The sequence below is a fragment of the Pristiophorus japonicus genome, chromosome 2, assembly GCF_044704955.1.
Source record: "Pristiophorus japonicus isolate sPriJap1 chromosome 2, sPriJap1.hap1, whole genome shotgun sequence".
NCBI classification, from domain to species: Eukaryota; Metazoa; Chordata; class Chondrichthyes; family Pristiophoridae; genus Pristiophorus; species Pristiophorus japonicus.
In genome coordinates, this window is record NC_091978.1 from 273,569,153 (window position 1) to 273,584,098 (window position 14,946).

The 14,946-nt window shown below is 42.0% G+C and overlaps 1 protein-coding gene across 3 annotated transcripts; it reads left to right on the plus strand.

The window, feature by feature from the left end:
- Positions 1-2,127: 2,127 nt before the first annotated feature.
- On the plus strand, positions 2,128-10,108 carry drd5a (dopamine receptor D5a). 3 transcript variants are annotated; one of them, XM_070864475.1, is made up of 2 exons: positions 2,128-2,141; positions 8,851-10,108. In XM_070864475.1, exon 2 carries the CDS (start codon positions 9,038-9,040, stop codon positions 10,106-10,108), a length of 1,071 nt encoding a protein of 356 aa, XP_070720576.1. In that variant the 5' UTR covers positions 2,128-2,141; positions 8,851-9,037. The 3 variants fall into 3 exon arrangements, with proteins under 3 accessions (XP_070720576.1, XP_070720566.1, XP_070720557.1); XM_070864465.1 differs by lacking the exon at positions 2,128-2,141 and adding an exon at positions 2,630-2,664; XM_070864456.1 differs by lacking the exon at positions 2,128-2,141 and having other exon boundaries at positions 8,816-10,108.
- The last annotated feature ends 4,838 nt before the right edge of the window (positions 10,109-14,946 follow it).

Below are 14,946 nucleotides of genomic sequence, written 5' to 3' on the forward strand. Positions count from 1 at the left end.
CCTCCCTGCATCTACCCTGTCAAGCCCTGTAAGAATTTTGTATGTTTCAATGAGATCACCTCTCATTCTTCTAAATTCTAGAGGCCTAGTCTACTCAATCTCTCCTCATAGAACAACCCCCCATCCCAGGAATCAGTCTGGTGAACCGTCGTTGCACTCCCATGCAAGTAACTCAATCTACAGTATGTTTGATGCTGTTCCTGGCATGACCTTTTTATGTTTCCCATTGAACCAGGGTTAGTCTCCCATCTTTACGATGATCAAGACATGAGGGTTGTGTTTGGCAATATTGCTGAAAACTTGCACAGCAAAACTAGCTCCCCATGACAAGCTGTTCTGGTGCAACTCTGACACTGGCATTTGACTTACAATATTAAATAAACCCAGGTATGTCCTAACCACAAAAGCTAGACAAATCTAATCAGACCAATTGCAGCCATATCAGCATCTGTCCAATCATGAACAAAATAATGGCATCAAATTACACCTATTCACCAATAGCCTGCTTGTTGTTGCTCAGTTCAGGTTCCACCAGAAACTCTTATCTCCATATGTTGTCGTAGTCTTAATCCACAGAAGCTGAATGCCACAGGGAAGAAGGAGAGTAATTGTTCTTGACATTTAAGTAACATCCGACTGACTATGGGACCAAGGAGCTCTAGCAACATTGAGGGCAATGGCAGTCAAGAGGAAAATCCTCCATGGCTGGCATCATATCTGGTTGTGATTGTTGTAGGCCAATTATTTCAGCCCCACGACATTACTCCAGCAGTTTTTGAGGGCAGCATTCTCAACTAAGTCAATGGACCTTTCCTTCATCATGTCAGGAACAAGGCTTTTAGCTGATTCTATACAACTTCACTTAAAACTCCTCTGAGAATGAAGAAGCTGAATATCGCATCATCCATTTCCTATAAATCACCACTGACTAGAATTTTAACTGGATCAGCCATATCAACAATGTAGCTACAAGAACAGAGTAGAGGTTGGGTACTCTATGATGAGTAGCTCACTTCCTGACTGGATCAACACCTCTCTGCAATGTACAAGGTTGAGGGCAAGAGTGTTCTGGACTATTCACCACTTGCCTGGATGGTGCAGCCACAATTACAGGTTAGAGAATACGGAGTCAGGGGACAAGTGGCAGAATGGATAGCTAGCTGGCTTCAAGACAGAAAGCAGAGAGTAGGGGTAAAGGGTAGCTATTCAGAGTGGCAGAAAGTGGAAAGTTGTGTTCCACAAGGATCCGTGCTGGGACCACTGTTGTTCACAATTTATATTAATGATGTAGACTTTGGGATCCAAAACACAATTTTTATATTAGCGGATGACACCAATTTTGGAGGGGGGATAGCCAATACTGAGGAGGACTACAACAAATTTCAAGAAGACATTAATAAACTTGCAGAATGGGCATATAATTGGCAAATTAATTTCAACACAGATACATGTGAGGTATTACATTTTGGTAAGAAAAATAAAGAGGTCATATATTACTTAGAAATTAAGAATCTAAATGGGATAGAAGAGCAAACGGATTTTGGAGTACAAATACACAAATCATTAAAATAGCGACACAGGATAACAAGGCCATAAAAAAGCAAACCAATCATCAGGGTTTATTTCTAGAGGGATAGAATTGAAAAGTAGAGCAGTTTTGCTCGACTTGTATCGAACCTAGGGTAGAGTTGGAGTACTGTGTATAATTCTGGTCGACATATTATAAAAAGGATATAGAGGCACTGGAGAGGGTGCAAAAAAGATTTAAAAGATGATACTAGAAATGTGAAGTTATACCTATCGGGAAAGGATGAACAGGCTGGGTCTCTTTTCTCTTGAAAAAAAGCTGAGGGGTGACCTAATAAGAGACCTTTAAAATTATGAAAGATTTTGATAGAGTAGACACAGAGAGAGTGGAAGAGAGGGGAAGAGCGAAGATAGTCACCAAGAAATCAAATAGGGAATTCAGAAGAAACTTCTTTACCCAGAGAGTGGTGAGAATGTGGAACTCGCTACCACAGGGAGTGGTTGAAGCGAATATACAAATGTATTTAAGGAGAGGCTAGATAAGCAAATGATGGAGAAGGGAATAGAGGGTTACGCTGATAGATTTAGATGAGGAAAGACGGGAGGAGACTCAAGTGGAGCATAAATGCTGGCATAGACTGGTTGGGCTGAATTGCTTATTTCTGTGCTGTATATCCTATGTAAAGTTCAACACCATTTCAAACTGATCAAACTGACACTTCAAGAATTAACACAGAACACTACAACTATTTTGATGTGGGTTTGCGCTCATGATATTACATCAGGCTGAGTTTCAGGTCTCAAATACATCATTTCAGGGATGCAGCAACCAAAGACTTGGGGATTCCCAACATGTGCAAGGGAAACTCAGTGGAAGTCATGTCTAGAGCGCTCGCTTATCTCCCACTGGTCAGTTCAGAGCTACTTATGCAAGAGCCTACAGACAACATATTATGAAAACTATCTTAGCATCCATTATCACTCCTACCGCATCATTTTTGCTAAGAGATTCCTTTAATTTAGAACATGACAAGGTTACTTCGATCCACAAAGCCACAAACCTTTATTATTTCCTCATTGCCCAGATTAAGCGCATGTCAGGCTGAGGCTCTTTACTCTAGAAAAGAGTAGTCTGAGGCATGAACTGATAGAGGTCCTTAAGATTATGAAAGGGTTTGATAGGGTAGACATTGAGATGTTTCTGCTTGTGGCGAACGCCAGAAGTAGGGGCCATAAATATAAGATAATCACTAATAAATCCAATAGGGAATTCAGGAGAAACTTGTTTACCCAGCGAGTGGTTTGAATGTGGAGCTAATTACCAGAATTAATAGTTGAGGCGTCTAGCATTGATGCATTTAAGGTGAAGCATGAAAATCACATGAGGATTAAAGAAATAGAGGGATGTGTTGGTGGGGTTAGATGAAGAAGGGTAGGAGGAAGCTCGTGTGGAGCAGAAACACCTGCATGGATTTGTGGGTCGAATGGCCTGTTTCTGTGCTGTAAATACTATGGAATGTACGTCTGATGTTCCGATTATATTCAATATAAAAGATAAATCTCATAATTTTAAGATAGCCTCCATCGGTATTTTGGAGATGACCAAATGTCACTGATTGTGTTGAGAGCTCCACAGTTCATGAGGGAATGCGATGAAAAGCAACAATCAGCTATTCCATACAACATCATGGTCTCCCCATTCCTTTGCACGTATTTATATATAAGTTTCTATATAGTTAGCTGCTCAGTTATCATGTGCATAAATGTTCATTTCTTCAGGCTTCTAAAACGCCAGTATCTAGATTGCCATAAACTGGCAGGAGCAGTCACTACATAAAGCAACTTACTCAATGTCAGCCTTTATTACAAAGAGGGTTATCTTGACTGATTCTCATTGTAAAAGTGCAGCCACAGTGAAGTCCCATTTTCATTTCCTGTTCATCGCCATTTATATCAAATAATGACAGATTACAAGTGACAATAAATAGGATTCATTGTAATGAAACCCACTAAAGAGCAGGCTCATTGCACCATGGCATATCGGTCACCAATGCTTTCAAGAGTGAGATGTGGGACATTGCCAGGAGATGCGTGTGAGCAGGAACCACAGACCCGCAAGGTTCCCTCTCTGTCTGTTGGGGTGAGATGGGAGTGAGTAGTACTGTACGTGCCAGAGCTCGGTGCACTGATCACAGCTACCGTGACTTTGTGAGGCTGCAAAAATTGAAATAGTAACTTCAACGACGAATTTACGCCCTTCGTTCATATTACTGGAAATACTGCTTTTGGGCCCCTATTTTCCCCAGGATTGGGCGCCGATTTTTTGGCATCCAGCGATTTTTCTGGCGTGTATGGACATTTCAAAGTTTACCCAATGTTTGGGTGCCAGTGCCAACTAACAGTGCCAGAATTTTTGGCGCCATATATTCTGGTGTACGGTAAAAAGCTGTTTACGCGCCGTTTCTGGCCATTTAGGCCACTTTCCCCAACAACGATTTTTTAAACTGCGCACAGATTAAATACTGTTTGAAAAAAACATAGCTACACTTAAAGAAATCGCGCTGGCCCGCTCCTATCCCTTCCCGAAGTTCCTCCATGCGTTTTTGTAGCAAATAACTGCAGTTTAAAAGTAATTTAGCAGAAATACTTTTAAGGCTTCTCCTTGGTTGAGAAAACTGCAGGCAAATTAAACACAAATCTTCCCCACTCGCCTTTTCCCTCGAAATTCCAACTGGATACAAATTGCCAAAGATACACCAAGGAACATCACCAAAAATGCAGAGTAGCCTTCTTCTAACAAACGGTAGGAAAAATCATCACATTCTTCAGCAAATACCCAGGCCAACCTTTTCCTTAGCAGATAAACTCTTCAATGCAGCCGACTTGACCCGCTGCTATCCCAGGTCCACCATGTAAGACAGCGCAACACATTCCAGGCACATTGGAAAGGATCAGTGAATTATTTTAAAGACTGGACATTGAATTTTGTTTTTAAATAGTCCCCCTTAAATTTTCAATGTTTTATTATAGTGTTGCAATGCTTAGGTGGACCTGAATAAACAATAATATATTTGAAGAGATATTTAAATAGTTTAAAAATGTTTGTATCCACTACAAAGGGTCTGATCTGCCTCATAAGTATGTTTAGTGCCTTGTATTGAAGTTTACCTCCACTTTTGCCTTAGCCCATCTGCTGAAACCCTAATGTGTGCCTTTTTCATGTCCCGACTCAACTATTCTATTGTACTTCTAGCTGGGCTTGCATCCTCCACCTTCCTTAAACTTTAGCTCATCCAAAACTCTGCTGCATATATCCTATCCCACATCACCACTGACCCATCACCCCTGTACTCGCTGATCTACATTGGCTCCTGGTCCACCAATGCCTCCAATTTAAAATTCTCAGCCCTATGTTTAAATTCCTTCATGACCTTTGCCGCCCTAACACTCTAACCTCCTCCAGCCTGAAAATGCCCCCCAGAACTCTAAATTTTTTCTCCCCTTGCCTCACCATTGGCAGCTGTGCATTCAACCGTCTAGGCCCCACATTCTGGAATTTACTCATTGAACCTCTCTGCCTCTTTCTCCTTCTTTAAGACCCTCCCAACCCCAACTCTTTGACCAGGATTTTGGTCATCCCTCCTAATAGCTCCTTTCATGGCTGGGTGTCTATTTTGGTCTGATTACACCTGTGTGAAGCACCCGGAGATATTTTTCAATGTTAAAGGCGTAATATAAAAGCTGGTTGCTGTTGTTTCTCCAGTGACTCAATAGGCAGAAGTATTGCATGATATGCTCCTTAACAATAGGAATTGCCTAATGACAACTTGATTCCCAATCAGATGTTCTTACCGATTTCAACATGTCACAGATTCAACATGTCAACGTGTCGAATGGCCTCATTCCTTGTAACCTATAAGTTTAAATGAAACAGGGGCAGGTTCCAGTACTAGGATGTTCATGGATCTAGACTTGTTCAGGGTCACTGATTCATGTACCATGGTCCTGCATTGCATGCATCAGTGACCCAGATCAAGTCAGGATCCATGAACACCTTAGTACTGGAACCTGCCCGTTTCATTTAAACTTATAGGTTACAAGGAATGAGGCCATTTGACGTGTTGAATCCGTGACATAATCCAAAAAGATTTTATAGTGCTGGATTAAAAAAATAATGTGCAGGATTCAGGTTAAAAGTCCAAAATAACTATTTTAAACATTTGTACAGCACAGTTGTACTTAGCTTAACATAACTTATCTTTTAACTTTAATAACTTTAAAAACTATAATAAATTAGGTGTCAAACTTTTAAATGAACTAAACAAACAAACAAGCAATCTATCCTCTTCCTTCGCACTGTGCGCCACTCCTGAGCCTGTTGATGCCGCTACCCCTGCGCATGTCCATTGTTGCAGACTTCTGCTTCCTCGTCCACCCTACCCCAAGGTTTTTTCTGTTTTCTTTCTGATGGCGCGTTTCTTGCTGTTCGATTACGACAGGGACAGAGCTAGCATGTGTCATTGTGGAAGGTCAGGGTTCCTCTTCAGAATCATCCTCAGCCTGTGGATCAACCTCTGACTTTGGTCTGTGGGTTAGAATGTTAGTGACAGCAATGACAGCCTGGGTGTGCCCCCTTATTGCTGCTACTACCTCTGTCATCTGTCCCAAAAGTCTTGCCACCTCTAATGACAGTCCCACAATTTCTCCCCTCACCACACCCATTCCTTTAGCCAGTGTTGCTACTTCATCTCTCAGTCCCGCTAATTCTACCATCACCCCACCGAAGGTCTCCAGGTGCAATCTCGATTGTTGGATGTTCTCCCCACTCATCCGCATGAGATATCCTATGTGCTCTGCATCCTGTATTTCTGCTTCAGTTCTCCCTTCCACCCTCCTCTGATATCTCGCAGGTGTGGCTTGCTGCGACACACTGGGAGCTGCAGCCTCAGATGGCACACTTAGAAATGTCCCGTCGGTGGATTCGTTCAGGAACAGGCTTGGAATCCTCAAGAGATTCAGCATTTCCAAATCCAGTGTAATCATCTTGTTGTTGAAGTCTTCCTGCTGCCCTTCATTCTCCTGATACAGAATATCTGGAATGGCGGTCTCCTGAACATGCTTTTCTTCTACTTCAGGTGCACTTTCTGTCTCCTCCTGATGTGCAAATCATAACATGGATGCTTGGTTAGCAGCAGGGAGGAAGGGGAAGTGTAGCCAACACATGCAGTATGTAACATTTAGCTAAACCAGACTGTGCAATTTGCAGGGCTTACCCTCTCTTAGGAAACTGGGCCCAGCTTCCGCATTGATGGTTGGTCTTCTCCTGTTAAGATTTAATCATATAAGGTATCCTCTCCTCCATGGCCTACTTGCCGGACCTCCTCCAGTTTGTGACCGTTCTTGGTTGATCTGTGACACCATCTTCTGCAAAGATAAAAATTGAACTTTTTAAGAGAGGGTCCTTCTGAACATATACACACATGAATCACATTTACATATGTTATTGCAGTGCATAAATATAAATATAATTTAAAAACATAAATAAATTTAAATTTAAATTATTACTTACAGTCACTACTTGTCCGAGGTCCTGTCACTTCTTTTTGAGCTGTGCACCGCTTCTCGGGGTAATGGACATTGCATTAAACTCTACTAAAAGCTGGTCCCAAACGTTTGCAAGTACAGAGGGTTTAAGTTTCTTTTTACCGAAGCTCCCTTTGTTTTCAAGAGCTTCCATCTACTCTCAATTATGTCTACCAGGGGCTCAATTTCTTCCGCGAGAAATCTCTTGGCCCTTACAGCTTCCCCTTCTCCGCTCTCCGTCTCTGACCCTTTCGCCTTCTCTGCGCCCTTTCCTTGCATCCATCTTTTGATTGAAGCTGTATTTCCTACCTACAAATCCACCTCTGCCACCAATGGATTCTCACTGGTGATCCAGGCAGACCCTACACGTGCTGATATTTTTACAGCGCATGCGCACTGAGTGTTTCTTTCTTAATTTTTTAAACATTTTTTTTATTTAAGCGCATGCGTGCATTTTAGGCGCACATTGTTAGCTCTGCCCACCCGCCCTGCCAAAGATGGACTCGGGTAGCACAGCGCTACAATTAGCTTTCGTTTCGGGGTTTTTTTCCGCCGCTGACGTGGAGAGAAAAACGTGCATACAGGTAAGGAGACTTATGAGACCATTAAAGAGCAAAACCATCCCTTCCTTTCATTAGTTCTTCAGCTCTATCGTTAAACTCTGCACACATTTTTCAACTCACAACCAAGGCGAGCGAATGCTTCCAGAATTCCTGTCAGTGCCGTTAGACTCGGATTTGCAATAGTAATCCCTAACTCTTCCTGTGCATTGCCTAAATCCTGCTACATTCTCTCCCTTCCTTATCGGATCCGAAAACAAAATATAAGAGGGGGCGAGGGAATCATGTACAGCATCATATATCTATATCTATATCTATATAGATTCAACCTGAAAGGATGTGTGACAACTCTAAGTGCCGCTGTTTGGTTATCTGCGCTCTGTAGTTGACGAGAGAAGTGCACTGCAGAGAAGCTTAGTTAATAATAGCAACTTGTGGTAAATGCCGCACCAGTCATAAACGACAAGGGCACGAGATGTGTGTTATTTTATTCTGATAGATTTGACTGGATCCTTCTGTGAACTGTGACCCTAACCTGTCTGAGCACGACCAGGAATCACTGTTAAGACATCGGATGCACAAGGAAAGTCTAGAATTGGGAATGTGATCGGTTTCTTTTTGTTAATAAGGACACATTGGCACTTCTTCAGTTGGCCGGGAAAGAGGGGGAGGGGTGTTTTCCTTGAAGGAATTTGAATTATTTTGACTTAAACACCGATTAATTTCTGGGCGATTTTGGATTTGAACTCTGCGTGAGTTGTATTTGGTAATATATTTTCAGAGACATTTCAAATCAAGTGAATTAGTTCCAAAAGCTAACACGGTGGGGCTTTCCCGCTCTCCCCCTTTCCTGTTTACAAGGATCGAATGAAGCATCGACTGAGATCTGGAAAATGAGTGATGTCCTTATGTTTTATTGGCCTCTACGAAAATGACACATATATTCCCGGTGAGCTGCGTCGGTCGGTGATGTGCCAGCAAGAGCACGGAGAGAGGATATGGGCAGCGCGCTGTCAAACTCTGGGCTTTAAACGGCTTTCCTTCAAGGATGCTCTTTGAATTGTGCTCGGACCGTGAGTCAGGCATGGAGGGTCGGATCTGAGAGCCGGAGGAGTCCACTCCACGCCACTTCCCTGCAAGGAATGATGCCGAACGGGACGCTGAGCGAGGAGCCAACAAGTGCCCAGAAGGAGCTGCTGCCTCGCGTCCTGACTGGGTCCCTACTCTGCTTATTAATCCTTTTCACGTTGTTCGGGAATGCTCTGGTCTGTGCAGCCGTGGTCAGGTTCCGCCACCTCCGAAGCAAAGTCACCAATATTTTCATCGTGTCCTTGGCGGTCTCGGACCTCTTGGTGGCCGTCCTGGTGATGCCCTGGAAAGCGGTGGCGGAGGTGGCTGCTTACTGGCCTTTCGGGGCGTTCTGCAAGGTTTGGGTGGCTTTCGACATCATGTGCTCGACCGCGTCCATCCTCAACCTGTGTGTGATCAGCGTGGACAGGTACTGGGCCATCTCCAGCCCTTTCCGCTACGAGCGCAAGATGACCCGCCGGCTGGCTTTGGTGATGCTCGGGGTGACCTGGGCACTATCCGTCCTCATATCCTTCATACCCGTACAGCTCAACTGGCACACGGCCGAGCCCGAAGCGGCGGCTCCGCCGGAGAGCTGCGACTCCAGCCTGAACAGGACTTACGCCATCTCGTCCTCCCTGGTCAGTTTCTACATCCCCGTGGCCATCATGCTGGTCACTTACACCCGCATCTACAGGATCGCTCAGATCCAGATCCGGCGGATCGCCTCGCTGGAGAGAGCCGCCGAGCATGCACAGAGCTGCCACCGGAGGAAACGGGACTCTCAGCAGCAGCAGCTTCAGCACCACAGCACCCTGAAGAGCTCCTTCACGAAGGAGACGAAGGTGCTCAAGACCCTGTCCATCATCATGGGAGTTTTCGTTTGCTGCTGGCTGCCCTTCTTCATCCTGAACTGCATGGTCCCTTTCTGCGACCGGAGCTCCCGGGCCTCCGCCTCCAGATTGCCCTGTGTCAGCGAGACCACCTTCGATATTTTCGTCTGGTTCGGTTGGGCAAACTCCACCCTCAACCCGGTCGTCTACGCTTTCAACGCGGAGTTTCGCAAAGCTTTCGCCAGCCTCCTGGGCTGCCGCAACTTTTGCTCCAGCAACCAAGTGGAGACCGTCAACATAAGCAACGAGCTGGTGTCCTACAACCAGGACACAGTCTTCCACAAGGAGATCGTGACCGCTTATGTCAATATGATTCCCAACGTGGTGGACTGCATCAACGACAACCAGATCTTCGACAGGATGTCCCAGATCTCGGCCACTAACGAACTAGCCACAGATTCGGTTTATGAGCTGGAGTGCGACGCAGACGTGACTTTAGATAAAATCACGCCTTTAACCCCGAATGGTTTGCATTAATAATAACAGGAGGAAACAGAGTCCGTGTAGGCGACTCCATGCCCATCCGCCCCTCCCAAAATAAATTGCGATCTAGAGGTTGGATTGGAAAACAAACAGCCTCACAACAAAATAAATCACTCTGTTAACTTCAACTGTGGACTGTTTAATGAACAGATTCCCGAGATTCAAGTGACAGACAGATTGTAATTTGCAGGGAACCATAAAAACCGTCGTGAACCCTAAACAAGCGAGACGTTTTTAATACTGGGAGAAAAAAATACTTTTCACAAATCGTTTCAACCAATTAACAAAATCTTTTGCAAATACAGGTAATTTGGTTTATCTGACACGTGGGCAATTGATGTCAAGTTTTTATTGTCTATTGTGTTTTCGTTGTCCTCTACATTTCACTCATGACCATTTCTTTACACAGAGGTTGATGCATCAAAGGTTTTCCGCAGTCCAGGGCTCCCTGTACTCGCGGCACACTGCCCTTAACCGTCCCGACCCACTCTCCTTACCCAAACCCGCTGCTCAAGATAAAGGAAAACTTAACACTTGTGCCACTCAATTGCTAATTAAACATCAAAGTCATTTACAGGTCGGAATGATGTCCAATAGGTTTCATTTTTAATGTCTTAGTGATTACAGGTATCTTTGGACACTGGCAAGATGGCGATCCAGTTTGTAACAATAATATTTATCAGTTCACAAGTTTATTCCAATAAACTATTCATTAGACTAAATCGGATGTAATTTGATTGATGATCTTCTATACAGGCTTTTTGTATTTTTTTTCTCCTCTTCCTCAAGGCTTTGACCGTCAGTATGGTTTGATGCGCACCAGTAGCCCTCAAAGTACCTTGTCCAAGTGACCATTCCTCATGTGTGAGCCCGTACAGGCTATTCAATGGGGAGGAGGAGGACAAGGTCTGAGCCTAATCCCATCCTCATCCCATGTTCATACATACATACCTTCCAACAAGAGTCACTAAATATCAATCAGGAGAGGGAGCAATAGGTCTAGGGTGCTGAGATTAATTGAGTCATCTCTTCTGCCACTCTAACTCAGCATAGGTCAGGAATTGAATCTTATATCTTCTGTTCTGACAAGCACAGTTACTTACTGCCTAAAGTCTGTAAGGCACAGCTATATGCTACTTTTATGAACTGGGCCATCCAGGAAGCCATACGATGGGGGTAATATCTAATATTTTGTAATTATACACTGCACCCTCTCCTGTTGCATGCCAAGAGTGCATATTACAAAATTATACATTCCCAGCTCATGATTTTGTGCCCTTTAAAATTAATGGACAGAAATATGTGGGCTGGCAGTGCACAACACTATGACATACGTTCCCTTGTGTGACAGAAATGAGCACAGTGGGTATTTTTACTCTGTATTTTCAAAAGTTGAGAACACTGCTTTGCATACTTGCTGGGAATAATATTGATATCTGTTTCATTTTTAAAACAATATTTTAATATGGTTAGTAATACCATTACATTTCCCCCTATCTGCCATTTTGTGCCACATCAAGAAAGAATCTCTGTTCATAGAATCACAGTATCATACAGCACAGAAGAAGGCCATTTGGCTCTTTGGCAGAGCTATCCAATTAGTCCCACTTCCCTGCTCTTTCCCTATTATAGTAAGATTTTCTCATATGTTAGTAAAACAATTGCAGCAAAGAGGGCTAGACATCTCATTCAATATGCATCGATCTCCTGTAAAAGATAAATGGGGTGCTCACTTCTTAATCAAAAGAAAAAAATATAAGGACAATTCTTTCTAATATACTGGTGCAAAAATTGCGGTCGGATGCCTCCGACCTGAAAAAAAAATCTACGAACTTACCTGCTGGTCCGGAGAGGGTCAGAGACTTACGGTCCTGGGCCTCTATGTGTAGGTCTGCGTAGAGCCCCACATATCCCAGGAGTGCAGGCATTTTGCAAGCACCCCTGGGATCACGTGGCTGGCCCACAAATCAAAGTAGGGGTATTCGCATTCATACTTGTGGTGAGTTCTGTTTGTATGGAATCATCATAAATATGAATGGGAATACCCACCCCCCCAAAATACACTACACTTAAAATAATATATTTTTTAAATCACATATTTAAAATTAATCAAAATGGAATTTAATTAATGATTTAAAACAAAATGTTTATTTTTTTACATATTTTACAGGGTCTAAAAATGAACTTGCCTTATTTCACAGGTTTTTAATGTTTAAATTATTGGAAGAAATGTATATTTCTCTCCTTTAAAAGTTTTACGCTGATAAAAGCAGGCCTTTTATCAGGCGTAAGAATGTCACGGAGATTTACGAGGATGTTGCCTGGACTGGAGAATTTTAGCTATGAGGGAAGATTGAATAGGCTGAATTTTCTTTCTTTGGAACCGAGGATGCTGAGGAGAGACCTTATTGAGGTGTATAAAATTATGAGGGACCTAGATAGAGTGGATAGGAAGGACCTATTTCCCTTAGCAGAGAGGTCAACAACTAATGGGCATAGATTTAAAATAATTGGTGGGAGGTTTAGAGGGGATTTGAGGGGAAATTTCTTCACCCAGAGGCTTGAGGGGGGTCTGGAACTCACTGCCTGAAAGGATGGTAGAGGCAGAAACCCTCACCACATTTAAACAGTACTTAGAGGTGCACTTGAAGTGCTGTAACCTACAGGACTACGGAACTAGTGCTGGAAAGTAGGATTAGGCTGGATAACTCTTTGTTGGCCGGCACGGACACGATGGGCTGAAATGGCCTCCTTCCATGCTGTAAATTTCTATGATTCTTTGATTCTATGAAATAGCCCAACTCTCCGCCAGCGAATGTCCATTTCCTTCTGATTCATACGATCTGTCAAGAGGATTTTTGACAGATTGCAAGTTCCGGATTTCAGCGCATGCGTAGTGGATGTGTGCGCACCTTGTATACACCCATAGGTGCTCGAGTTCAGCCCCAATAAATATATTATTTACATAAAACAACAGAGAACATAAATTTTAGTTAGCAACTCAGTCACTTCTTCAAATAAATTATTGTGCTATTCTATTTAGAAAGGCACAGAGTTTCCTTTTAAGTCTTCTCTGAAGAGAAAGAAGAAGTCAAGGTTTTGACCCTATTGACCAAAACCATTGTAGGACACTCCACAATATTTATTTTAAATTATAAGTATTCTTTTGAAATCGATGTTAAGGAGTATGATCATTTCTTAGCTTGTGAAATGAAATGACAGCAATTTAAAAAAAATAACGTGCTTAAAATAACATTTGAAGTGCATATAAGTTAGTGGTTCTATTTTTCTTTAAAAAAATATTTTGACATTCCAGATATTTATGGAACTATTGAATTCCTTCACAAATGTCTTACCTTCTTATCATACTTCTTTCTTATGAACAGCTATTATAGTGCCAAACATTTTCCTCTTCAATAATCCTTAACTCTCCAACACACCCAAGTCCATCAAAAAACATAAATGCTGTTCCCTTACTGGGCAGGGATGGAAGGCTCTTCAAGCACTTCTCACATTTTGGACAGGATATAAGTAAAGGCTTCTCCTCTGATTGGTGATCCCTCTCTTATCTCTAGTCTCCAACCTCTTTCTGTCCGCTTCAATCTTTCTTGTCTCTTTGTGTTACTGATACTATTGTCAGTGTTTTTCTGAACATTCTCCTCTTGTTTCTTCCAAGCTGCAGATACACTACATGCTCTTCCTACTCCCAGTATCCTCATTATGTTGAAATCAAAACTCATTGTAGTTTCCTACTCTAACAAATATTTTCTCAGGATTTCAAAACTGTGGAACTCCTTACTTTCTTTAGCCTTCCCTTCCACTTACAATCTATAAGCTTGTTGTCACCTAATCACTAATTCTCTTTTACCCTCTTCAAATGTGATGCTATCCCATACTATGGGTCATATCCCTTCACTTTGGCACTTGAATAAAATAGTTTTTGAATACTTTATTATCATCCACTAAACCCACATGAAAGTATTTATGTTTCAGATGTACTTTTAGTGTCTCAAACAGACCAATAAAGCACCTAAAATGTCCTCCACATCAGTAATAAATAAACAGGTTCTCAAACATTTTCAAATACCCACAAAGCAGAAAGAGCATTTCAAAAGTAATAAGATCTATCTTACATGGAACCTTTTCAAACAGAGCTTACCATATTCATGTGCAGCAAACTATATTGACCTTTAACGGCAGTTGCAAAGTTTACCACTCCCGTCATTACCAGTTTGTGATTTCTCCCTTACCCTTTGCCTAATTGGGAAATATGGCTGTTAAGCCTACAAAATACACTGAACATTATTAGTGTAAAAATGCTTAATTCATTCATAGAAAATTACTTTATTATTTCAACAGAAGCAATAATCCGTTTATTTTAAATGGGCTAACACCTCACCGAAAAAGTAATTTCATACAAACAAGTTAAATGTTTGTACACTAATATCACTTAACATAATTTCTGGGTATTAATGTGTAATAGTCTAGGTATTGTAAATATCAATTTGAACATGATAAGATGAAAATAGTTGCAAAAATAGTGGTGTAACTGATAGTATCATTCAACATTATTGTATGTGTCCATTTATACAATTCAGCACTTACATTTTCTCGGTGTACAAAGAATAATAAAAGATTTGTCGCACTATGGATTTTGAACACTATTATTTCTGTGTTTGGACATGCATCTAAATCCTTTCTTAGATAGTTAAAAGTTTTAAATGAAAATATTTTAAATAGTGTCAAGCCCATTTCAAATGGATACATAACAGTAATGTATAAAAATCATAATACAATAAAATAGTTCACATTAGCCACTTAGTTCCAGTTCA

What these genes read in the sequence shown, in the direction of transcription:
- drd5a (XM_070864456.1), top strand. Translation starts at nt 8,816, where the DNA reads ATGCCGAACGGGACGCTGAGCGAGGAGCCAACAAGTGCCCAGAAGGAG.